The sequence below is a fragment of the Chiloscyllium plagiosum genome, unplaced genomic scaffold, assembly GCF_037043375.1.
Source record: "Chiloscyllium plagiosum isolate Xiang-an unplaced genomic scaffold, Cpla_swu_hap1 HiC_scaffold_9, whole genome shotgun sequence".
Taxonomy (NCBI): Eukaryota; Metazoa; Chordata; class Chondrichthyes; order Orectolobiformes; family Hemiscylliidae; genus Chiloscyllium; species Chiloscyllium plagiosum.
Window position 1 is genome coordinate 72,834,591 of NW_028270147.1, and position 24,462 is coordinate 72,859,052.

General features: G+C 42.3%; 1 protein-coding gene across 3 annotated transcripts in view; it reads right to left on the bottom strand.

Annotated features, from left to right (window-relative positions):
• cdc14ab (cell division cycle 14Ab) overlaps nt 1-24,462 on the bottom strand; it is a 181,512-nt gene that overhangs the window by 154,178 nt on the left and 2,872 nt on the right. For all 3 annotated transcript variants that reach the window (XR_006313008.2, XM_043699680.2, XM_043699682.2), the window contains exon 4: nt 9,721-9,813. Coding sequence is in view for 2 of the 3 variants with exons in the window: in XM_043699680.2 (XP_043555615.1) it covers nt 9,721-9,813 (93 nt within the window). In the remaining variant the exon portion in view is untranslated. The remainder of the gene's footprint in view (nt 1-9,720; nt 9,814-24,462) is intronic.

A 24,462-nucleotide genomic window follows, 5' to 3' on the forward strand; every position in this document is an offset into this window, starting at 1 on the left:
TTCCCCTTGTGCCTGAAAGAGTTTCCTCCGGGTGCTCCAGTTTCCTCCCACAGTCACAAAGATGTGAAGGTTAGGTGAATTAGCCATTCTAAATTGCCTATAGTGTTAGGTGCATTAGTCAGAGGGAAATGGGTTTGGGTGGGTTACTCTTTGGAAGGTGGGTGTGGACTTGTTGGGCCAAATGGCCTGTTTCTACACTATCTAATTTTAAAAAAAAAACTGTATTCTAAATTGTGTCATGGAGCATCGAGATTTTAAAATTATTCCATTATTATTGGTCAGGCTTTCAGCTGCCTAGATCTCAATTTATTGAACTCCCTGCTCAAATTCTCTGCATCTCTATCATATTTTCCTTCTTTAAGACAATCCTTAAATCCCCTTTCTCTCTTTGACCAAACTTATGCTCACCTATCCCAAATCATAGCTTAATGTCATATTTTGAGATTAATGTTTAAGCACTGGCATCTGTCAACTTTTTTTTTCTCTTTGTATTTTATTTTAGGAGGAGCAGAGACAAGCAGAGAGCAGAGCAGAGCGCGCGAGAGAAGAGAGCAGAGCGCGCGAGAGAAGAGAGCAGAGCGCGCGAGAGAAGAGAGCAGAGCGCGCGAGAGAAGAGAGCAGAGCGCGCGAGAGAAGAGAGCAGAGCGCGCGAGAGAAGAGAGCGCGGGAGGAGAGCGCGCGGGAGGAGAGCGCGCGGGAGGAGAGCGCGCGGGAGGAGAGCGCGCGGGAGGAGAGCGCGCGGGAGGAGAGCGCGCGGGAGGAGAGCGCGCGGGAGGAGAGCGCGCGGGAGGAGAGCGCGCGGGAGGAGAGCGCGCGGGAGGAGAGCGCGCGGGAGGAGAGCGCGCGGGAGGAGAGCGCGCGGGAGGAGAGAGCGCGGGAGGAGAGAGCGCGGGAGGAGAGAGCGCGGGAGGAGAGAGCGCGGGAGGAGAGAGAGCGGGAGGAGAGAGAGCGCGAGAAGAGAGAGCGCGAGAAGAGAGAGCGCGAGAAGAGAGAGCGCGAGAAGAGAGAGCGCGAGAAGAGAGAGCGCGAGAAGAGAGCGCGAGAAGAGAGCAGGAGAGCAAAGAGAAAAAGAAAGAGAGAGAGAGAGAGAGAAAAAGAAAGAGAGAGAGAGCGCGAGAGAGAGCGCGAGAAGAGAGCGCGAGAGAGAGCGCGAGAAGAGAGCGCGAGAAGAGAGCGCGAGAAGAGAGCGCGAGAAGAGAGCGCGAGAAGAGAGCGCGAGAAGAGAGCGACAGAAGAGAGCGCGAGAAGAGAGCGACAGAAGAGAGCGACAGAAGAGAGCGACAGAAGAGAGCGACAGAAGAGAGCGACAGAAGAGAGCGACAGAAGAGAGCGACAGAAGAGAGCGACAGAAGAGAGCGACAGAAGAGAGCGACAGAAGAGAGCGACAGAAGAGAGCGACAGAAGAGAGCGACAGAAGAGAGCGCGAGAAGAGAGCGCGAGAAGAGAGCGCGAGAAGAGAGCGCGAGAAGAGAGCGCGAGAAGAGAGCGCGAGAAGAGAGCGCGAGAAGAGAGCGCGAGAAGAGAGCGCGAGAAGAGAGCGACAGAAGAGAGCGACAGAAGAGAGCGACAGAAGAGAGCGACAGAAGAGAGCGACAGAAGAGAGAGACAGAAGAGAGAGACAGAAGAGAGGAGAGAGAGAACAGTCATTTGCAGACGGTGCCCGTTTAATCATTGTAAACAACAGACATGATCGCTGTTGGAAACACGCCTTTGATGTAATGTTTCCATAGGAGATAGAGATCTCCTTCGGATAATCTGATTTTTGGATAATTGTTATTCGGATAATCGAGTTTCCTCTGTAAATGGTAAAATCTTGGAAAGTACTGAAGATCAAAGATTTTTGCTGTGCATATCCACACATCCCTGAAGGTAACAGCAAAGGTAGATAAAGACGGTTAAGAAGCCATAAGATACTTACTCTTCTTAGCTTAAAAAGGTGTTGCTGGAAAAGCGCAGCAGGTCAGGCAGCAAAGGAGCAGGAAAAATCGACGTTTCGGGCATAAACCCTTCTTCTGCATGACCTGCTGCACTTTTCCAGCAACACATTTTTAAGCTCTGATCTCCAGCATCTGCAGTCCTCACTTTCTCCTTCTTAGTCAAGCCACAGAATACAAGAGCAGGGAGGTTATGCTGGAACTGTATAAAAATTATAGTTAGGACGCAACTGGAGTAGTGCATGCAATTCTGAGTACCAAATTAAAAAGGAAGAATGTAATTCCAGTAGAATGGGTGCAGGTGAGATTTACTAAGATGTTGCCTGGGTTGGAGGGTCTGTGCCACAAGGAAAGATTGGATAAGTTGTTTTTCTTAGAGCAATAAAGACGGAGGGAATCCAACAATCTCATCTGCTATAATGTGGTAGTTGCATTCACATGCGACCTCGTGTTATAGAAAATCATGCAATACAAACAATGGTGCCTATGGGGAAAAGCAGGGTTGGGGCGAACCACCAAAACTATCAGTAAAAATAGAAACAAAAATAGTAGTTAACCTAACACAAATGTTAGTAAACATTTCAGTCATATATTTTAATTAAATAATACAATAAATGTAACATTTCAAAGGGTTTTTTAGTTTGCTGAGTTACAGTATTGCATTAAGACAGAAGCTAAGGGTCACCATCAGCATCATCATTACTTTCAGGTGCAGTTTTGGGTGCAGGTTTACAACACAAGAAAATATTTAGTGCAGAAGTGGATGGCTTGGTGGTTCATCATCCTCAGACTGTTTCTTGGGAGTTAGAATTTTGCTGCTTCGCCATATTTTTCTTTCATGGAGAAGCTGTCAACAAAATGACAGATAAGACTTTATGCCATGAACTGGTATCCTGCTGTGTTCTGCATCGTAGTCATCATCTTCTAAGAGCTACAACTGCTTTTCAACTTCCCTCAGGATAGAAAACAAAAGAAGTGGAAAGTTCTCATGGTGCTGTATCCTGGATTTCACCTTCATCTAGAGCTTCAATTTCCCCCACAAAAACAAATTGTTATAGATCCGCTGTGGAGAGGTTTTTACAACGGGGTTCAAGCAGCTCCAACATCCTCAGTCTATACTTCTTCAAATCCAACTTGCTTTGCAAGAGCGACACAATGTTCTTTGATTGCTGGTAGCTCCTGATGGTTCAATGCCTTTAAAACCATGAAAATCTGGAAGCAGCTTTCACCAAACTGTATGCAAACATTCCATACTGACATCACCCCAGGCCTCCACAATGATGTCAATAGCAATCGTAATGTTAAAGCTTTTCTAAAAGTGAAGAACATGGTCTTCATTATCCTCCTCAGTAGCTGCAACCAGCTTCTTGAATGTGTACCTTAAATAATAAGCTTTAAAAACTCCTATTGTACCTATGTCCATGGGTTGAATGAGAGAGGTTGTGTTCAGAAGTGGAAAAAGCACTTTGATGAGCTTTCTGAAAGCATCAATGGTGGGAGGATGGCTTGGTGCATTGTCCAGAATGAGGAGAATCTTGAAATCCTCAATAATTTCTAAAAACATCCTTGAAAACATCAACAACAAAGGTCAGAAAGAATCTGCCTGATCATCCAACCTTTTTCGTTTGACCTGAAGGAAAGGCCTAGATTGGACTTAAGGTAACCTTTCAAGGTCAAAAGTTGGCAGAGTAGTACACCAGAACAAGCTTAAGCTTTAAGACTCTCAACAACACAGTCATACTATCCTTAGAATCTGGAGCATGTGCTTCACTCTTAGAAATGTAGGCTCTGATGCCAATCACTTCCAGTATAAGCCTAAGCCTGTCTCGTCCAAATTGAAGATTTGATCTAAAGCGCAGCTTTCTTTCTCGATCTCGGAAAGAAACACAGCGCAGGTTCCTCATCTGCAATGGCAGCTACGTAACTTTACATTATGAAAAACATAGCAGTTCTTAAACCCAGCAAACCAGCTACTAAGAGCACTGAAGGCAGGCACATCTGCAGGATTTTCAGCTTTTTTTCCCCTTAGAACCTCAGATTGACAAGGCTTTCTGTTTAATGGTGAGAAAGGTGGTCCCAGATTGCTTTTTCGATTCATCTTCTATCCATAAACTTAGAAGTCTCTCCAACTCCCCAAGTTCCTTTGTTTGTGATCTCAGATTTGTGAGCACTCAAGACTTGTTCCAGCAATGCAGCTTGCTTTAATCCTTTTCACATTGTCTCTAATGGTGCTTAGCGCAGACTCCTTTCTTCCTGTTGCACAAACAGCATCACATTCTTTCATTACGCTCAAAAACGCTTTATAACATCTAGCTTTTGTTCATGTGTTATAGCCATTCTACAGTCACCACCCACGGTTTTTTTCATCTGGATGCTTCTTGTCGACATTCTTGCAATTTTGTCCTTCCACATTCATGGAAAACACAGCAAAATTTGCAAAAACAGGACCTAAAAATCACTGAGTATAGCACTGTGCCTTTCATGAAGCTTTTCATAAGAAAGGGAGTGAGTCAACTGACAACGTGATGTCGACACAAAGACCAGTTCTTCACGTTCTGACGGAGATGGAATCATATAACAGCCACTGGGCGTTCGCGATTTGAAAAACTCCATTCCCCAATTCACCAATCGCATTACAGCTAAATCGCATTGATGAAATGCGCATTATAGAAGAACGACTTGTTCAAGAAATTGAGGAACATAAATAGGAGGACTAGCACTTTTTATAGTAGTACAGCAATCAATAACCAGAGGGCATAGATAAGTGGTAAGAGGCCAAGAGGAGAGGTCTTCTGACCCAAAAAGTGGTGGGAGCCTGGAACTTACTGCGTAAAAAAGGTGGGCAAGTCAGAAACTCTTAACAGCTAAACAGTATGCAGATCTTCATTTGTGCTGCCATTGCGTCTAGGGCTATGAGTCAAGAGCTGGAAAATGGGACTGGCATGGGCACAATGAGCTGAATAGTCTCTGGCTGCGCTATAAATGCTTATGAGTCTATGGCATATTATTATAGAACACAAGATTTCAATTCAGGATTAGTATTTTAAAAATACCAATTTGTAAACAGCATCAAATGTTCTTGTACAGATTTGTGCTAAACTCTCCAAATTCAACAGAGACAGACATTTCAGTGAAACCGGACTCTCTACAAACACCCCCTCGCCAATCCACAGTATAACCGAAATCTCTAACCCTAACCACAAGCACCCTTTTCCCAAGCCAGGTACCCCCCCCCCCCCACCCAATCAGAAATCAGATCCTACTTACATTCTTTAACTACCTCCCCACCCAAACATCGAATTTCTTCTCCAAGCACCACTCTACCTGGATGAGACTCAATTCTCTAGAGAAAAAAAATTGACAAATATAGCGAAGAAATGGCACCATTTTCCACCACCTTGGACTCCGATCCATTTCTGGAACCCAGACTGCAGGCCTCAGTCAGAATATTTTTACTCCTACTCCTCCATAGGCTTTGAACACTAGCAGCAGGCCTCATCCACTTTATCCACCTTTGCTCCCTTCTCTCCTACTCAATATCCCAGGCACAATTCTTCCCTCTGCTGGCCCTACCTTCCCCCTAATCCCACTGCTTCAGCAATGCAGAATCACCCAAAATCCCAACCCACCATTGGATGGTGCTCTACAGGCTGCAAGTGGGAGCAGGGCCACCAACTGGAAGTTGATCTCTTCATCTTCAAAGTGCAAGTTAGCTTGGTGGCAGGTGAAATATGGAGGAGCTGAGCTGTGGCTCCCTAGACCAGGTGGAGGCCAGAACCAAAAAAAAAGGGAAATTCCACAGTCAAAAAGTCACTCAACAGTATTTGCTACTCAGTCATTTCTCATTTTCTCTCTCTTAAGGACACAAAATAATGTACCACAGGATGCAAGAGCACAATTAGGCCATTCATCCTCGAATCTGCTCCACCATTCAATGAGATCATGGCTGATCTGATAATCTTCAACTCCTGTTTCCCGCCTTTCCCCATAACCCTTCATTCCCTTACTGATTAAAAATACGCCTATCTCAGTTTAACAATCTAGCCTCAACATTCTCGGTGGTAAAGAATTCCATAGTTTCACTATCCTTAGGAAAGAAGAAATTCCACCTCATCTGATTTAAATGGGTAACCCCTTATTCTGAAATTGTGCCCTCTGGTCCTAGACTCTCTTTAGAGGAAAGCAACAATTCCGCATCTACCCTGTCAAATCTCCCATGAGGGGCATGGATAGGTTAAATAGACAAAGTCTTTTACCTGGGGTGGGAGAGTCCAGAACAAGAGAGTTTAGGGTGAGAAGGGAAAGATGTAAAAGAGACCTAGGGGGCAACTTTTTCCACACAGAGGGTGGTGCGTGTATGGAATGAGCTGCCAGAGTAAGTGATGGAGGCTGGTACAACTGCAACATTTAAAAGGCATCTGGATGGGTACGTGAATAGGAAGGGTTTGGAGGGATATGGGCTGAGTGCTGGAAGGTGGGACTAGATTGGGTTGGGATATCTGGTCGGCATAGACGAGTTGAACCGAAGGGTCTGTTTCTGTGCTGTACATCTCTATGACTGTATGACTCTAAATCTCATAAGAATCTTGTATGTTTCAATAAAAAGCTTCTTCTAAATTCCAATGAGTGGGGGCACAACCGACTCAACTCATAAAACACAGCCCTTCCATGTCTGAGATCAGACAACTGATCTTACTCTGGGCTGCCTCCAATACCTTTCCTTAGGTAAGGGGACCCAAGGTGTTCATAGTGCATGGAACATTTGATTGGTGCAAGGAATTAAAAGTAGCAAAGGAAGAGAAACCAATACATAAACTTGTTTGAAGGAAGTATGAATTAGCAACCGTTCTTGGAATCTTCCAGTGTAAGAACAAAAGTACTTCAGCAGAAAAAGTGTTTCTTGTTTTGTCTTCCACCAAACCCTTTTGAAATAAAGATGCAGAGGTGAAAAGAAGTATTCAAACAGAAAAAAAAATGACAAAATGAAAAAACGTGATCAGCAAGGAAGTACAGAAGATGCAGCTTCCCACAGTTGAGTCATAAAGATGATTACTGACAGCATCTAAGCAAGTATGGGACCAATCACTACAAGAGATATTATACTAAACACAAAAGAGGAGGGTGAAGTCAAGTTATCACAGTGGGCAGAACACTTCCAGGAAGCCCGCAATAGATTCTCTATGGGTCAACATAGCCCAAAGTTGATCAGGTTCTCAATTAAGCATTGAATAAAAAAAGTGTAAAAATATTCGCTGAAAATGAGGTGAGGAAGGTAATTGCTGCACTCAAAAGCAACAAATATCCTGGATTACCTAATTAAGAACTACAAAAAATTATGTGAATAAATCTTGAAAACTGCCGAGGAGTTTTCGCAAAAAGCAGGACAATTCCCAGCTGGCTAACTTCATCCCAGACAATGATCAAAAATCAGCAGAATAATGGACGATGTCACCAACAGCTCTAGGTGGCATTTACACAGTGATAACCTGCTCACAGATGCCCAATTTGGGCTTGCTCCATCAGGAGCATCAGCTTTTGTCCAAAGAGCTCAATTTCAGGAGAGTGACTACTCTTGAAACCAAGAGCAGGGTTTGATGAAATGTGGCATCAAAAGAATTTCAGCAATATTGAAGTCAATGAGAAGCATGCAAAATCCCCATTGGTTGGACTCTTCTGGACTGGCAAAAAAGATGGCTGTGAACATTAGCGGCAAATCAGCTCAGTTCCAGTAAGTTCCTTAGATAGATGCCCTAGACAGAACTACCTCAAAACGGTTTTGAATTACTTTTGTTCCATTTTAAAAGGTCAGGAGTGTGGATGTTCATGGCTAATTGCACATCATTGTTTGTATTATCTGCAACTCAGATACTGAAGTGCACCCGCTGACAAGTAACATTGAAATATGCACAAATTTCAGGAAAAAATTTGCAAAGAAAGACAGCAATGTGCAAGACCATATCAAATAAATTGTTGTTAATAAATGCAAATCAAATAGATTCTGAGTCATAAAGATGTATAGCACAGAAACAGACCCTTCAGTACAAATCATCCATGCCAACCAGATATCCTAAGTCAATCTAGTCCCATTTGCCAGCATTTGGTCCATATCCCTCTAAACCCTTCCTTCTCATATACTCATACATATGCTTTTAAATGTCATAATTCTGCCAGCCTCCACCACTTCCTCTAGCAGCTCATTCCAAAAACACACTGTCTTTTGTGTGGAAAAGTTGCCCTTAGGTCCCTTTTAAAATTTTCCCTCTCACCTAAACCTATCCCCTCTAGTTCTGGACTCTGCCACCCTGGGGAAAAGACCTTGACTATTTATCTATCCATGCCCCTCATGATTTTATAAATCTCTACAAGGTCATCTCTCGGCCCCCGATGTTCCAGGGAAAACAGCGCGAGCCTATTCTGCCTGTCCCTATAGCTCAAACCCTCCAACCCTAGCAACATCCTTGTAAATCTTTGCTGAACCCTTTCAAGTTTCACATCATCCTTCCACTGGAGGGAGACCAGAATTGCACACAATATTCCAAAAGTGTCCTAACCCATGTCCTGTACAGCCGCAACATGACGTCCCAACTCCTACACTCAATGCACAGACCAATAAAGGAAAGCATACCAAAAGGCCTTCTTCACTATCCTATCCACCCGCAACTCCACTTTCAAGGAACTATGAACCAATGTACAAAGCCATGTGGAGTAAACCTAATCAGTCCTTGCCTATTCAAATACATCAAAATCCTGTCCCTCAGGATTCCCTCCAACAACTTGCCTACACCAATGGCAGGTTCATCGGTTTATAGTACCCTAGCTTTTCCTTACCACCTTTCTTAAATAGTGGCACCACATTAGTCAACTTCCAGTCTTCCAGCACCTCACCTGTGACTATCGATGATCCAAATATCTGTTGCTACCTGCATCAGCAAAGAGCATTAGTAAAGAACATAGTATATTCTGTAAGTTTAATTAATATTGTAGATTTTGATTCTAGGATGTTCAACTCCATGAACACAGATGTTCAAGAAATATGTAAATTAACTGCTATGAAAGCATCAAGACAAAACATGTGTAAGTTTCCACTTTTAGGAGCAACAGGACTAATAAATATTAGATTTACAATTTCAGTATTTCATTTTAAACTGCTTTTCATAGCAAGTAGAAAAGTTGAATATTAAAAAGCTGAAAGTGAAATGCAAATTGCTACTACAACTTCTGAACAAAAGTCCAATTGATGCCTAGTTACTTACTAACAAGCTAACACCACAGCCTCGCTGTGTTGAGCTGTATCGCACTTTTATAGAGACAGAGTAATGAATGAAACATTGTGTTTGAAACAATAATAAATCAAGCATAGTACAGACAAGGGCCCTGGTGACACTCAAGATAATCATCAATCTTGTTCTAATCAAAACAGCAGTGAAAGAAATTGACTACCTCATGAGGCACAAGGTATAGCAGGAGAACAATGTATAATGTTTTAGGTTATGGAATTTCCTCCTCCCCTTCTTCTCATTTAAAGTAGTCCTTAAGTCTTTTACTAAATCTTTTATCATGTGAGCCAATTTTTACTTGACCTCAGGTGACTAACACTCTGCAAACTTCTATTAATATTTAAAAAATCTAAAGTTTTGGAGCTTTCAATAGTTTAGATTAGGAATGTGTTAAAGACCACATCTACAGAGTTTTTTTCCCCCACTGACAAAGCTTTCATAGTTAAATAGTCAATTCTTTCAAAGCAGAGATAAACAAAACTGCAAGTATAAATAAAAGCATTACTTACTGAATAGGCACCAATAAGAAATGCTGCATTAGCTCGTTTTCGTTGATCAAAGCTGGTGTAGTGGACAATCTTCTTCCTTGACAAAGTAAATGACTAAAAGGGAAAACAGTTTCATGTTAAGTAACGTCCAGTTAATTTTTCAAAAACATCCAAGAATACAATTTTCATACTATTTTATTACAAGCCTTGAATTTGGCCATTGTATTTTTCATCACTCCACGGACAGTTCCAAATACATTACACTGCTGTGTCTAATGGCTATCCATTAGCATTAGAAAACAAACTTGTGAAAATTCCCATTTTATATCTGATGGTGAGATTCATTGAAGTCTCAGAACTGAGGCCTGCACAGATATGGTTTCTGCAGAATCAAAGTTAACTCTCCCACATATAAAAGCTTCTGTTAACTGATAAAATTTGCAAGGGGCTCTAATCCTGGAAATCTCCATGCATGACTATTAGAAAAAACTCTGACTTTAGTACTTTTCCAAACTGGACAATTTCAACACATAATTCATGTTTGCCTGGCTTAGTTGTAAAGAATTAGTGACTTGGCTGTAACACTAAACTATGCATTGCTGAAAAAAAAGACACGTTGAAGATTTTTGTTTTGCACTCAACAGGATAATATGCAAGGAATATCCAAAGGAAAAGAACATTTATACTGTATGGAATAGAGTCTGACTAATTTACAAATTGACTTGGATTGGTACAGACGTTGCTACAGAAAATTCACCAGTGTCAGTCATCATTAACTGCCAAACCTGATATAAAGTTTAAAAACAAGCAGTTTGGCTGATTGGTCAAAGCATCAACCAGAGGAGTGAACTAGAGAATGGCTGCCAGCTGTACTATTGCCTTGGAACGTGTACATGTTCTACTGGGCCTTGTGAATATTAACATACGGAGCTTCCAGTACATGAAAGTACACCATGATGACTCTGACTTACAATCCCAAATTGGTTGTCAGTATAATATTTCATACACTCAGGATTATGTAGCAAAATATTGTCCAACTGGAGAATCAAACCTAACGTCAGGACATTGTGTTGACAGCATTGCAATAGTGTTTAGATTAGAGTGGTGCTTGAAAAGCACAGTTCAGGCTGCATCCGAGGAGCAGTAAAATCGACGTTTCAGGCAAAAGCCCTTCGTCAGGCATTGCAATAGTGACTGGCTGGGTATAGTCAGTACATCGACTGTTGCAAATGTTTGCTTCCTGATTTCCCATTACTTTGGTTTTTTTTTTAGCAAATTGCCCTGAGGAATGGATAACGACAAGAAGACGTACAGCCTAACCAAAATCAGCCTTGCTACCTCGGCATCTGCAGTAAAACTAAACAGAAAACACCCAATAATTACACCAATGTTGCCTAACCAGACTTTTGAAGAACCAATCCCAGTCTTTGTGGATGATTAATTCCAGACAGTGGTTTTGTATCGCAATCAAGAGACATAATTATTCAATTCACTAACTTTAGCAGAGGAACAATTAAACAAGGTAATAATTAATTTCTATGCTTGCAACCCCAAATGTGTGTGCTTGGCTACCATTTCATACAAAAGACAGAGACAGAAAGTTAAAGGTTTTAATAAAAGAAAATAACAAATTTGGCCAGATTACTTAAATGCTTTTCGTGATGCATTGTTTCATAGGCATAAATGTGAACTCCTCTGTTGCCTTTCTGAAAATAGGGTCATTTCTCAGATTTTCTCAGCGATTGGCAGTAATAAGTCTAACTCAGCATTCTATTCTTCAGGTTTTCAGAAGCTGGTATGGGAGATTAGGTAGAGAGCTTTCAAAGCTTCATACTCTGTCATTCTGAACCAAGCTCATTGCCTCAGAAAGCACAGATTGAAAAAAAAAGCTTTAATTCTGGTTCCATCCTAAGAGACTAATCATCTCTTCCCAAGGCTTATTATGAAGTTTAAGGCATGTACTGTGCCTTTAAGAGAGAGAGGGAATGCTGTTCCGAATGGTGAGATTACAAGCACTTGTGTATATGACTAGATGGCAGTTCCAGAGTGTACTGGAAAATTGAAAATAGGTATCCATTTCACAGCCAAATGTTACATGGGTTTTGGTTGCTCTTCTGACAACATTTCAAATTTAACCAGTCAAATTTAACCAGTTTAAATTATACTCCAGGATATTAAACCATATCGAGTTTGCATTTAAACTGGTTAAATTTGACTGGTTAAATGTCATAACAGCTTTAATGTCTGTTAAATTACTGCCATTGTTACAACATGGCGGTGAACCCTTTTGTTAATTAAACCAAATGCCCAGAAAGGCTCACCTCGCCTCGTAATCTGTTAAAGTAGGAGTGATAGACAACTCCCATATTCCACTATTTAAAGAATATAATAATCAACTTATTCCTTAACTCTAAAAGTGAATATTAAAAACAACTATTCACAACTCTAAGTCCCCCTTTCTCTTAACTGCTTGTCATCTGCCTCCAACTTTGGAGCGTCGGAGGCTGAGGGGTGACCTTATAGAGATTTATAAAATTATGAGGGGCATGGATAAGATAAATAGACAAGGTCTTTTCCCTGGAGTGGGGTAGTCCAGAACTAGAGGGCATAGGTTTAGGGTGAGAGGGGAAAGATATAAAAGAGACCTATGGGGCAACTTTTTCACACAGAGGGTGGTACATGTATGGAATGAGCTGCCAGAGGATGTGGTGGAGGCTGGTACAATTGCAGCATTTAGGAGGCATTTGGATGGGTATATGAATAGGAAGGGTTTGGAGGGATATGGGCCAGGTGCTGGCAGATGGGACTAGATTGGGTTGGGATATCTGGTCAGCATGGACGGGTTGGACCAAAGGGTGTGATGCTCCAGGGAAACCCGCTCCAGCCTATTCAACCTCTCCCTTTTGCTCAAGTCCTCCAAGCCTGGCAACATCCTTGTAAATTTTTCTGAACCCTTTCAAGTTTCACAACATCCTTCCGACAGGAAGAAAACCAGAATTGCATGCAATATTCCAACAGTGGCCTAACCAATGTCCTGTACAGCCAGAACATGACCTCCAAACCCCTATACTCAATGCACTGACCAATAAAGGAAAGCATACCAAATGCCTTCTTCACTATCCTATCTATCTGCTACTCTACTTTCAAGGAACTATGAACCTGCACTCCAAGGTGTCTCTGTTCAGTAACACTCCCCAGGACCTTACCATTAAGTGTACAAGTCCTGCTTTGATTTGCTTTTCCAAAATGCAGCACCTTGCATACGTCTAAATTAAACTCCATTTGCCACTCCTCAGACCATTTGTCCATCTGATCAAGATCCCTTTGTACTTTGAGGTAACCTTCTTCGCTGTCCACTACACCTCCAATTTTGGTGTCATCTGCAAATTTACTAACTATACCTTCTATGTTCACATCCAAATCATTTATATAAATGACAAAAAGTAGTGGACCCAGTAAAGTAGTGATCTTTGTGGCACTCCACCAGTCACAGGCCTCCAGTCTGAAAAGCAACCCTCCACCACCACCCTCTGTCTAACTTCGAGCCTGTTCGGTATCCAAAATAGCTAGTTCTTCCTGTATTCCAGGAGACCTAACCTTACTAACAAGTCTCCCATGAGGAACCTCCTTGAGCGCCTTACTGAAGTCCACAAAGATCACATCTACCGCTCTGCCCTCAATCGTCTTTGTTACTTCTACAAAAAACTCAATCAAGTTTGTGAGACATGATTTCCCACGCACAGAGCCATGTTGAATATCCCAAATCAGTCCTTGCCTTTCCAAATGCATATAATTCCTGTCCCTCAGGATTCCCTCCAACAACTTGCCCATCACTGATGCCAGGCTCACCAGTCTATAGTTCCCTGGCTTGTCCTTACCACCTTTCTTAAATAGTGGCATCACGTTAGCCAACCTAGAGTCTTCCAGCACCTCACCTATGACTATCGATGATACAAATATCTCAGCAAGGGACCCAGAAATTGCTTCACTAGCTTCCCACAGATTTCTAGGGTACACCTGATCAGGTCCTGGGGATTTATCCATTTTTATACGTTTCAAGACATCCAGCACCACAGCCTCTAATACGGACATTTTTCAAGATGCCACCATCTATTTCCCCACATTCCATGTCTTCGATGTCCTTCTCCACAGTAAATACTGATGCAAAATAATTGTTTAGTATCGCCCCCATCTCCTGCTGCTCCACACGTAGGCTGCCTTGCTGATCTTTAAGGGGCCCTATTCTCTCCCTAGTTACCCTTTTGTCCTTAAGGTATTTATAAAAACAGTTTGGATTCTCCTTAACCCTATTTGCAAAAGTTCTCTCATGTCCCCTTTTTGCCCTCCTGATTTCCCTCTTAAGTATACTACTACTGCCTTTATACTCTAAGGATTCATGATCTATCCTGTCTATACCTGACATATGCTTCCTTCGGTTTCTTAACTAAAACCTCAGTTCCTCTAGTCATCCATCATTCTCTACACCTACTAGCCTTGCCTTTCACCCTAACAGGAATATACTGTCTCTGGACTCTCATATTTGAAGGATTCCCATTTTCCAGTCATCCCTTTACCTGTGAACATCTGCTCCCAATCAGCTTTTGAAAGTTCTTGCTAAATGCTGTCAAAATTAACCTCCCTCCAATTTAGAACTTCAACGTTTAGATCCGATCTAACCTTTTCCATCACTACTTTAAAACTAATAGAATCAAGGTTACTAGCACCAAACTGCACCCCTACTGACACCTCAGTCATCTGCCCTGGCTTATTTCCCAAAAGGAGGTTTTGCACCTTCTCTACTAGGTACATCCAAATACTGAATCAGAAAATGTTCTTGTATACACTGAACAAATTATTCTCCATCTAAACCCTTAACACTATGGCATTGCCAATGCATGGTTGGAAAGTTAAAATCCCCTAACATAAGCACCTTATTATTCTTACAGATAACTGAAATCTCCTTACAAATTTGTTTCTCAATTTCCCAGTGACTACTGGGGGTCTATAATACAATCCCAAAAAGGTGATCATCCTTTTCTTATTTCTCAGTTCCACCCAAATAACGTCCCTAGATGTATTCCTAAGAATATCCTCCCTAAGTACAGCAGTAATGCTAACCCTTATCAAAAACACCACTCCCTCCCTTTCTATCCTTCCTATAGCATTTGCATCCTGGAACATTAGCTGCCAGTCGTGTCCACACCCAAGCCACACCTCTGAAATTGCTATGATAGCCCAGTCCCATGTTCCTAACCATGCCCTGACTTCATCTGCCTTCCCTGTTAGGCCTCTTGCATTGACGTAAATGCAGTTTAATTTATCAGTCCCACCTTGTTCCTGCCTCCCCTGACTGTTTGACTCGCTTGCTTTCCCAACTGTACCAGTCTCAGATTGATCTCTTTCCTCACTATTTCTCTAGGTCATCCCCCCACCAAACATTACTCGTTTAAATTTTCCAAGCAGCTCTAGCTAATCTCTCTGCCTGTATATTAGTCCCCGTCCAATTCAGGTGCAATCCATCCTTCTTGCTCAGGTCACTTCTACCCCAGAAGAGATTCCAATGATCCAAAAATGTGAACACTTCTCCCCTGCACCAGTTCCTCAGCCACACATTCATCTGCTCTATCATCCTAGTCCTACCCTCACTAGCTCGTAGTACTGGGAGTAATACAGATAGTACTACCCTCAAGGACCTCCTTTTTAAATTCCTGCCTAACTTTCTATATTTTTCCTTCAGAATCTCATCCTTTTCCCTTCCTATATTAGCTCCAATGTGTACAATGACTCTGGTCCCACTCCCCTTTGAGAACATTCTGCACCCTCTCAGACATCCTTGACCCTGTCACCAGGGAGGCAACACACCATTCTGATATTTTGCTGCTGGCCGCAGAAACGCCTGTCTGTGCCTCTGACTAGAGAGCCCCCTATCATAATCAATCGCTTGGAACCCCCACGTACCCATCATTACATTGGAGCCAGTCTCGATACCAGAAACCTGGCTGCTCTTGCTACATTCCCGTGAATCCATTATCCACCACATTTTCCAAAACAGCAAACCTGTTTGAAATGGGGATAGCCACAGAAGACGCCTGCACTATCTGCGTCCCCCTTCTACCTTTCCTAGAGTTAATCCATCTACCTGACTGTATCTGCGGCTTTTCTCCTTCCTGTAACTTCCATCCATCACACCCCCTAGCTCTTGGAAATTCCTCATTGCCTCTAACTGCTGCTCCAACCAATCCACACGATCTGATAGGATTCACAACCAAAGACACGTCCTGCAGACATAATCATCAGTTACATGGAAACTCTCCCTAAACTCCCACATCCAACTGGAAGAGCATATCACTCTATTAAAGGCCCTCTTTGCTCCTTCACAATCTAAAGACCCAGAAAATAGCACCATCTTTTAGCTCTAAAAAAGTGCTCCAGGCTAATTTAATACTTATGGTTTATATTTTAAAATTTAATCAAGCGACAGATCTCAATAAAACATATAATCACGAAGGAACCTACTCTACTCACTACTGTAGACTTGCAGCAATGTTACATGTTAAAAACGATGCACTTATCTTTTCCTGTGCTGTGAGATCGCCCACACAGGCTCCTCCAAGGTCAGCTGTAAATTTCATTGTTTGTTAATTTTTCCAAGACGCACTCCGATGTCCAGAGAAATATGAACTCAAACAGCAAATGAAGTAACTACAGATTCACTGCTGTGTCAGTTAGCAGTGGAGGTTTCTTTCTCCCTCTCCTTCACTGACCACGTGCTCACTACCTTTTATCTGTCTTTCTCCTTTTAGAAGTTCCGCTGTTTTGATCTTTTCTCTCCAAAGTTCCGAAACAACGCAACAGCAAAGAAAACAGTAATTGCTGCCAACAGCATAGAAAACAGTAATTGCTGCTCCTGGAATTTGAGGAGATCACTTCAATCATGGACATAAAGAACATTGGGTACGTGAGTGGACACTTCAGCCAAAAATATGTAATGGGGCTGTACGTGTTCTTCGGCCAACTGTGCATGAGAGGGGCAGTAACAACTGAGGTGAATTGAACAGAAAGGTTAGTGCTGTCCAGGTATCAGGGGTTAAAGGATGATTGAGAAACGTAAGAATAAGTCTCTAATCATTACTGTTTATTAGGAAACAGTAGCAAAATCAATGATGCATCCACTGGAGCATACTGAGCAGCAGGACTTGCTCTACGTGATTGAAGTCTTGGATGGTGACTGGAAAGAAGGAAGATATTGGTATAAATGATAAATATGGTAGAAATTGAGCGGTGAGGTAGGTGAAAAATATTTGAAAAAGTGAAAAGTGCTTGATTGGGTGACAGGAGGAAGAGTTTGGAAGGAAAGAATAGTTCACTGAAAAAAGTCAAAGAAAGAGAGAATATTAAATAGGCTTTTGACCCAGTGCGAGACAAAACATGGATGTAAACAGAAACAATATTAATTCTGGGATATAACAAACAATAGGCAAGACAAGTTGCAATGAATAAACAGAATGGGAAGGAAAATGAAATAATAGCTCAAAACATCATTTTCACAATTCCCTTCCTCAAGATTGGCAAAGTAAATTACAATAGAAATGCTCATAGTCAATTCCTTTGCATCAGATTGTTATAAGGTAATCAGGAAGGCCAATGGAATGTTGGCCCTTAGTTCATGGAGGATGAAGAGGAAAAGTAGAGACGTTTAATTGCAACTGCACAAAATGCCGGTGAGACCACATGTGGAGTACCGTGAGCATTTCTGTCCCCTTATTTAAGATATCATTTCATTGGAGGCAATTCAGAGAAGATACACTAGGATGATCTCCAGTATGAAGAGAAAGTCTTATGAACAAAGGCTAAACAGACCCAGGTTCGACTCCACCCTTGGGCAACTGTCTGCGTGGGTTTCCTCCTACAGTCCAAAGATGCGAGGGTTAGGTGGATTGGCTATGCTAAACTACCCATAGTGTCCAGGGATGTATAGGTTATGTGCATTAGCCATGGGAAATGCAGGGTTACAGGGATAGAAGTTTCTGGGTGGGATGCTCTCTGGAGGGTCATGTGCCTTCAACTTTATAACACCTCATTCCTTAAGAAAAAAAAAGGAACCATCATAATGAAAAGATGGCTTCTATTTTTCTAATTCTTAAACCCATTAGATTAATGTCCTATGTATTTCATTGTAAGTTCATATTAAATTTTTGCACACATAACACTGGTATCTGTTTAATCTTAGCTAAACTTTATCCTTTACATCCATGATAATGCATCTGCTATCTCATTTTTATGACCCGCAACATGTGCAATTCCTAATTTAAAAGTCTGTAACGCAAGACTCCAACAAAATAGTCTTATAGTCTGGTCTTTAAACTGTTGCAAAAACGCAAGAGGACTGTGATCAATGTGCACAACTGTCTCTGACACATTGTTCATCACATAAACATTAAAATGTTTTAAGACCAGCACCAAACTCAATAATTCCTTTTCGACAATAGAGTATGTTCTCTGGTGGGTGTTGAGCATCCTTGGAAAGTAGCCAATTGGCTGTTCAATTCCATCATCATCTTCCTGTAGCAGTATAGCTCCAACTCCTATATCGCTAGCATCAATTGCAACTTTGAAGGGCTTCAAAACATTTGGTGTAGCTAAAACTGGTGTGATGGTTAATATTGATTTTAAATTGTCAAATGCCTCCTGGCATTGTTCTGTCCATCGAAATTTTTTGTTCATAGTCAGTAAATTTGCTAGCGGTGCCACTATGCTGCTGAAGTTTGGAACAAACTTCCAATAGTATCCACTTAGTCACTAAAAACAAAGTACCTCTTTCTGTGAAGATGGCTGTGGAAATTCCTTGATGGCCATCGTCTATGCTTTCCTCAAGATCAACCTTCCATGACCGATGTTACGTCCCAAGAACGTCACCTCTACCTTCGCGAATTCTGTTTTCTTTAAGTTTATTACCAGTTTTGCTTCTTTTAATCGTTTGAAGAGCTCTGCCAACTGTACCATGTGATCTTTCCATGACCCACTAAAGATCACTACATCATCCAGATAGACTGCACCGGTTGTTAACCCAGCCCCAACTCTGTTCATGAGTATTTAGAATGTGGCTAGTGCGTTCTTCACTCCAAAAGGCATCACTTTGAACTGATATCGCCCATTTGGAATTACAAACACAAACTTCTTTCACTTTCTCAGATAAAGATACCTGTCAATAACCATGCAGTAAGTCCAACTTTGTCATGTAACTGGCTTGTCCAACTTTCTCAATACAGTCCTCCTATCTTGGTATTGGGTATGAGTCTGATTTTGTTATAGCATTGACCTTCCAATAGTCTACACAAAATCGTTGAGTCCTGTCAGGTTTGGGAACTAATACAATTGGCAAACTCCACTCACTCTGACTTGGTTCAATGATATCTCCGTTGAGCATCGCATCCACTTCCTTCTGGACTTGTGTGGCTTTGAAAGGATTAAGTCTGTAGGTGTGTTGCTTTAGCGAAACAGCATTCCTTACCTCCACCTCATACACAATAGTATTAGTCCTGCCCATCTTATTCCTGCATATGTCCTCATGCTGCATATGTCCTCATGTGCCACCTTGTGGGTGGCACAGTGGTTAGCACTGCTGCCTCACAGCACCGGAGACCCAGGTTCAATTCCCGCCTCAGGCGACTGACTGTGTGGAGTTTGCACATTTTCCCAGTGTCTGCGTTGGTTTCCTCCGGGTGCTCCGGTTTCCTCCCACAGTCCAAAAAAGTGCAGGTCAGGTGAATTGGCCATGCTAAATTGCCCGTAGTGTTAGATGCAGGGGTAAATGTAAGGGAATGGGTCTGGGTGGGTTGCACTTCAGTGTGGACTTGTTGGGCCGAAGGGCCTGTTTCCACACTGTAAGTAATCTAATGTAACCAAACCTTTCAACGGATTCTTTGCTCCTGAGACAGGTAGTTCACTAATCTATCCTATTCCTCAAGGACTTTCTCATTGTTTAACATATTTTGAGGCACATCAAACTCCACGACATCTGGATTCGATTCCTCACTCTGTGGAGCAGTAACTAACACCTGTTTCTCCAGTTCCCTCTCTCTATTATAATAAGGTTTCAACATATTCACATGACATACCCAATATAGTTTTTTTTCCTAACTGGCATCTGTACGAGATAGTGTACCTGACTCAACATTTTCTCAATTTGATAGGGACCACTAAACCTGGTTTTGAAGGAATGTCCTACCACTGGTAACAATACTATTAAGTATTGTTCCCCTTGGGAAAACGTCCAAATTTCAGAGTTTCTAATCTGCTACCTGCTTCATTCTATGCTGTATCCTCTTCGGGTGTTGTTTAGCTAACTCACTTACCCGATTTAATCTCTCCCTCACCTCAGATACATAATCCAAGTGTGAGATCACCAACTTCAGTCCTGTCAATTTTTCCTTTCATTAATTTCAAAGGCCCTCTCACTTCATGTCTGAATATTAGCTCAAAAATGGAGTAAACTGATTAGATTAATTTGGGGCATCTCTACTGGCAAACAATACAAATGGAACACCTTTATCCCAAACACTTGGGTAATCCTGACAGTACGCTCTTCACATTGCATCAGACCTTTCTAAAGCTCCCTGGGATTCAGGATGATACGCACTTGAATTAAAGTGTTGTATGCCTGAGCTACCCATGACCTCCTTAAACAGCCCAGCAGTAAAATTAGACCCTTGGTCTGACTGAATCTCTCTGGTTAGCCCATACCGTGAAAAAAGCTACTAACTCTTCTACCACACTTTTTGCCTTAATACTTTGTAATGGAAATGCCTCCAGAAATCTGGTTGACACATCTATTGTGGTAAGCAAGTACTGGTTCTAACTTTTAGTTTTTGGGAGGGGACCTACACAATCAAATCATAAATCATAATTCAAGATTCTTCGAATGTGGGAATTGGCAACAAAAGGTGCTGGTTTTACTACAACTTGTGGCTTACCTACCAATTGGCACGTATGATATGTTCGACAAAAGTTAACCACATCCTTGTGCATTCCAGGCCAATAGCCTGGCCAATGTACCTTAGCCTGAATCTTCCTTACACCTAGGTGACTTCCTACTGGTAATTCATGTGCTACCCGTAACACTTCCTATTTGTATGCTACCAGCAACACAATCTGGTGCACCTCTGCCCATTTTTAGACAATAGACAATAGGTGCAGGAGTAGGCCATTCAGCCCTTCGAGCCTGCACCGCCATTCAATATAATCACGGCTGATCATTCCTAATCAGTATCCTGTTCCTGCCTTCTCTCCATAACCCTTGATTCCACTATCTTTGAGAGCTCTATCCAACTCCTTCTTAAATGAATCCAGAGAGTGGGCCTCCACTGCCCTCTGGGGCAGAGCATTCCACACACCCACCACTCTCTGGGTGAAGAAGTTTCTCCTGAGCTCTGTCCTAAATGGTCTACCCCGTATTTTTAAGCTGTGTCCTCTGGTTCGGCACTCACCCATCAGTAGAAATATGTTTCCTACTGCCAGAGTGTCCAATCCTTTCATAATCTTATATGTCTCAATCAGATCCCCTCTCAATCTTCGAAACTCAAGGGTATACAAGCCCAGTCACTTCAGTCTTTCAGTGTAAAGTAATCCTGCCATTCCAGGAATTGACCTCGTGAACCTACGCTGCACTCCCTCAATAGCCAGAATGTCTTTTCTCAAATTTGGAGACCAGAACTGCACACAGTACTCCAGGTGTTTTCTCACCAGGGCCCTGTACAGCTGCAGAGGCACCTCTTTGCTTCTATACTCAATTCCTCTTGTTATGAAGGCCAGCATGCTATTAGCCTTCTTCACTACCTGCACTTAAAATTACATCAACTTTATTTCAAAGCCACACAGCGGCTGTCATCTCTAGTGTCGTCCTTCTTTCAGCTGAAAATGTGCTTGGGTTGTCTTCTGTCTTTTACTGCAAAGATGTTTCTATCAAAAGGTACCTTTTCCATACAAGTGTGTTTTTGAATGACAGTCTCTGTCTTTCTCAATGACCATTACCTTCCTTCTGACTTTCATAATGCCTGCTTTTTAATATGCTAAACATCAGATCGTCTCATTGAGTTTGGCAAACTCAAACCAATAAATTAAACTTGATTGGGTTTTAGTATCCTGTATCATCATTCAAACTGATTGCTGTTTTGACAACAATTCTAATCTAACCAATCAATTCAGATATCAATTTCACAGCTAATTTTCATTTCAAGTTTCATGTTTTCAATTTTCCAGTACACTCTGAGACTGCTAGTCATATAACAGGTGCTTGTAAGCTCTCACTGCAAAACAGTAATCACTCTCTCAAAAGGTACAGTACACACCTTCAACTTCATCACACCATCTATTTGAACAGAGTCACTTCCAGACTGGCTGAAACCAATTCCCAGATACTAACTTCACTAAAAGCCTACTTCTGCTAGCTGTTTAAATACAACGCTCTTCTATAGGATTGTTATGTCTGTTATAATGCTTTAATCAAGAATCAACCTGCACGTAGCCTCCAGCCTGACTCTCAAAAGAAGTGAATTTGGTCTGTTCTTTTCCTTTACCCCAAGCTGTTTCACAGTCCACAAATCACCTTCAGCTTCAAACCAAAATTGAGGGAGGGAAATATATCCTTGGGTCCGTTTGGAGGTAGCGGAAATGACGGCGGATGATGCGCTGTACATGGAGATTGGTGGGGTGGTAGGTGAGGACCAGTGGGGTTCTGTCCTGGTGGCGGTTGGAGGGGCGGGGTTCAAGGGCGGAGGAGCGGGAAGTGTCAGACCACAACAAAACGACGGTTGGAGGAAGAACGCCTCATCTTCCGGCTAGGAACCCTCCAACCACAAGGGATGAACTCGGATTTCACCAGTTTCCTCATTTCCCTTCCCCCCACCCTGTCTCAGTCAAATCCATCAAATTCAGCACCGCCTTCCTAACCTGCAATCTTCTTCCCGACCTCTCCGCCCCCACCCCAGTCTGACCTATCACCCTCACCTTGACCTCTTTCCACCTACCACATTTCCGACGCCCCTCCCCCAAGTCCCTCCTCCTTACCTTTTATCTTAGCCTGCTGGACAAACTTTCCTCATTCCTGAAGAAGGGCTTATGCCCGAAACGTCGATTCTCCTGTTCCCTGGATGCTGCCTGACCTGCTGCGCTTTTCCAGCAACACATTTCCAGCTCTGATCTCCAGCATCTGCAGACCTCACTTTCTCCTAAATAGACAAGGTATTTTCCCTGGGTTGAGGGAGTCCAGAACTAGATGAGATAGGTTTGGGATGAGAGGGAAAAGATTTAAAAGGGACCCAAGGGGCAACATTTTCATGCAGAGGGTGGTGCATATACAGAATGAGCTGCCAGATGAAGTGATGGAGGTTGGTACAAGTACAACAACATTTAAAAGGCATCTGGATGGGTATATGAATAAAAAAGGTTTAAGATGAGGCGAACCAAATACTGAAAAATGGGACTAGATTAGTTTAGGATATCTGGTTGGCAAGAATGTGTTGCACCAAAGGGTCTGTTTCAGTGCTGTACATTTCTAGGAATCTAAATACTTACACAGTTCAAGACCATCTGAACAAGAGAAAATCCAACCATCATTCCTTGACATTCAATGGCATCACCATTGCTGAATCCCTCACAAATGTGAGGTGATGCATTTAGGCAAGTCTAATTCTAGAGCAAATTATACAATGGGAATGGAAGAGCCTTGGGAAAAGTTGATGGGCAGAGAGATCTAGGAGTGCAGTTCCATTGTACCCTGAAGGTTGCTGCACAGGTGGATAGAGTGGTCAAGAAGGCATATAGTATGCTTGCCTTCATCAGACGGTATTGAGTATAAGAGCTGGCAAGTCATGTTGAAATTGTACAAGACATTGGTTCGGCCGCATTAAGAATACTGTGTACAATTCTGGGCACCACATTACCAAAAGGATTTGGACACTTTGGAGAGGGTGCAGAGAAGGTTTACGAGGATGTTGCCTGGTATGGAAGTTACTAGCTATGAAGAGAGGTCGAGTAGGTTAGGTTTATTTTCACTAGAAAAAAGGAGATTGAGGGGGGACCTGATGGAGGTTTACAAAATCATGAAGGGTGTAGACAGGGTGGATAGAGAATCTTTTTCCCAGGGTGAAGAATTCAATAACGAGAGGTCACGCTTTCAAAGTGAGAGGTGGAAAGTTTAAGGGGGATACACGTGGTAAGTACTTCACACAGAAGGTGGTGGGCGTTTGGAACGTGTTGCCAGCAGAGGTGGTAGAGGCAGGCACGGTAGATTCATTTAAGATGCGGCTGGACAGATGCATGAGTAGGTGGGGAGCAGAGGGATACAGATGCTTAGGAATTGACCAACAGGTTTAGACAGTACATTTGGATCATCTCAGGCTTGGAGGGCCAAGGGCCTATTCCTGGGCTGTAAATTTTCTTTGTTTAACATCATTGACCAGAAATTGGACAAGCCATATAAATATGGTTTCTACAAGAGCAGATCAGAGGCATGGAGCTATATGCAAGTAACTGAACTCCAACTCCCTAGTTTCCATTCCTCTTCTGTCGAAGGATCAGAAATCACAGACAGCATGTCTTAACAGCGTGCTCAACTCACCTAAATCCCAAGTATTGCAACAGTTCTAAACAAAAAAAAAACTCACCATCTTCTCTAGACGGAAGGGAAATAATACCTGGCCTAACCAGCAAGACCTATATCCCATAAACAAAATTATTTTTAAAAAATAGCCAAGTTACTGAATT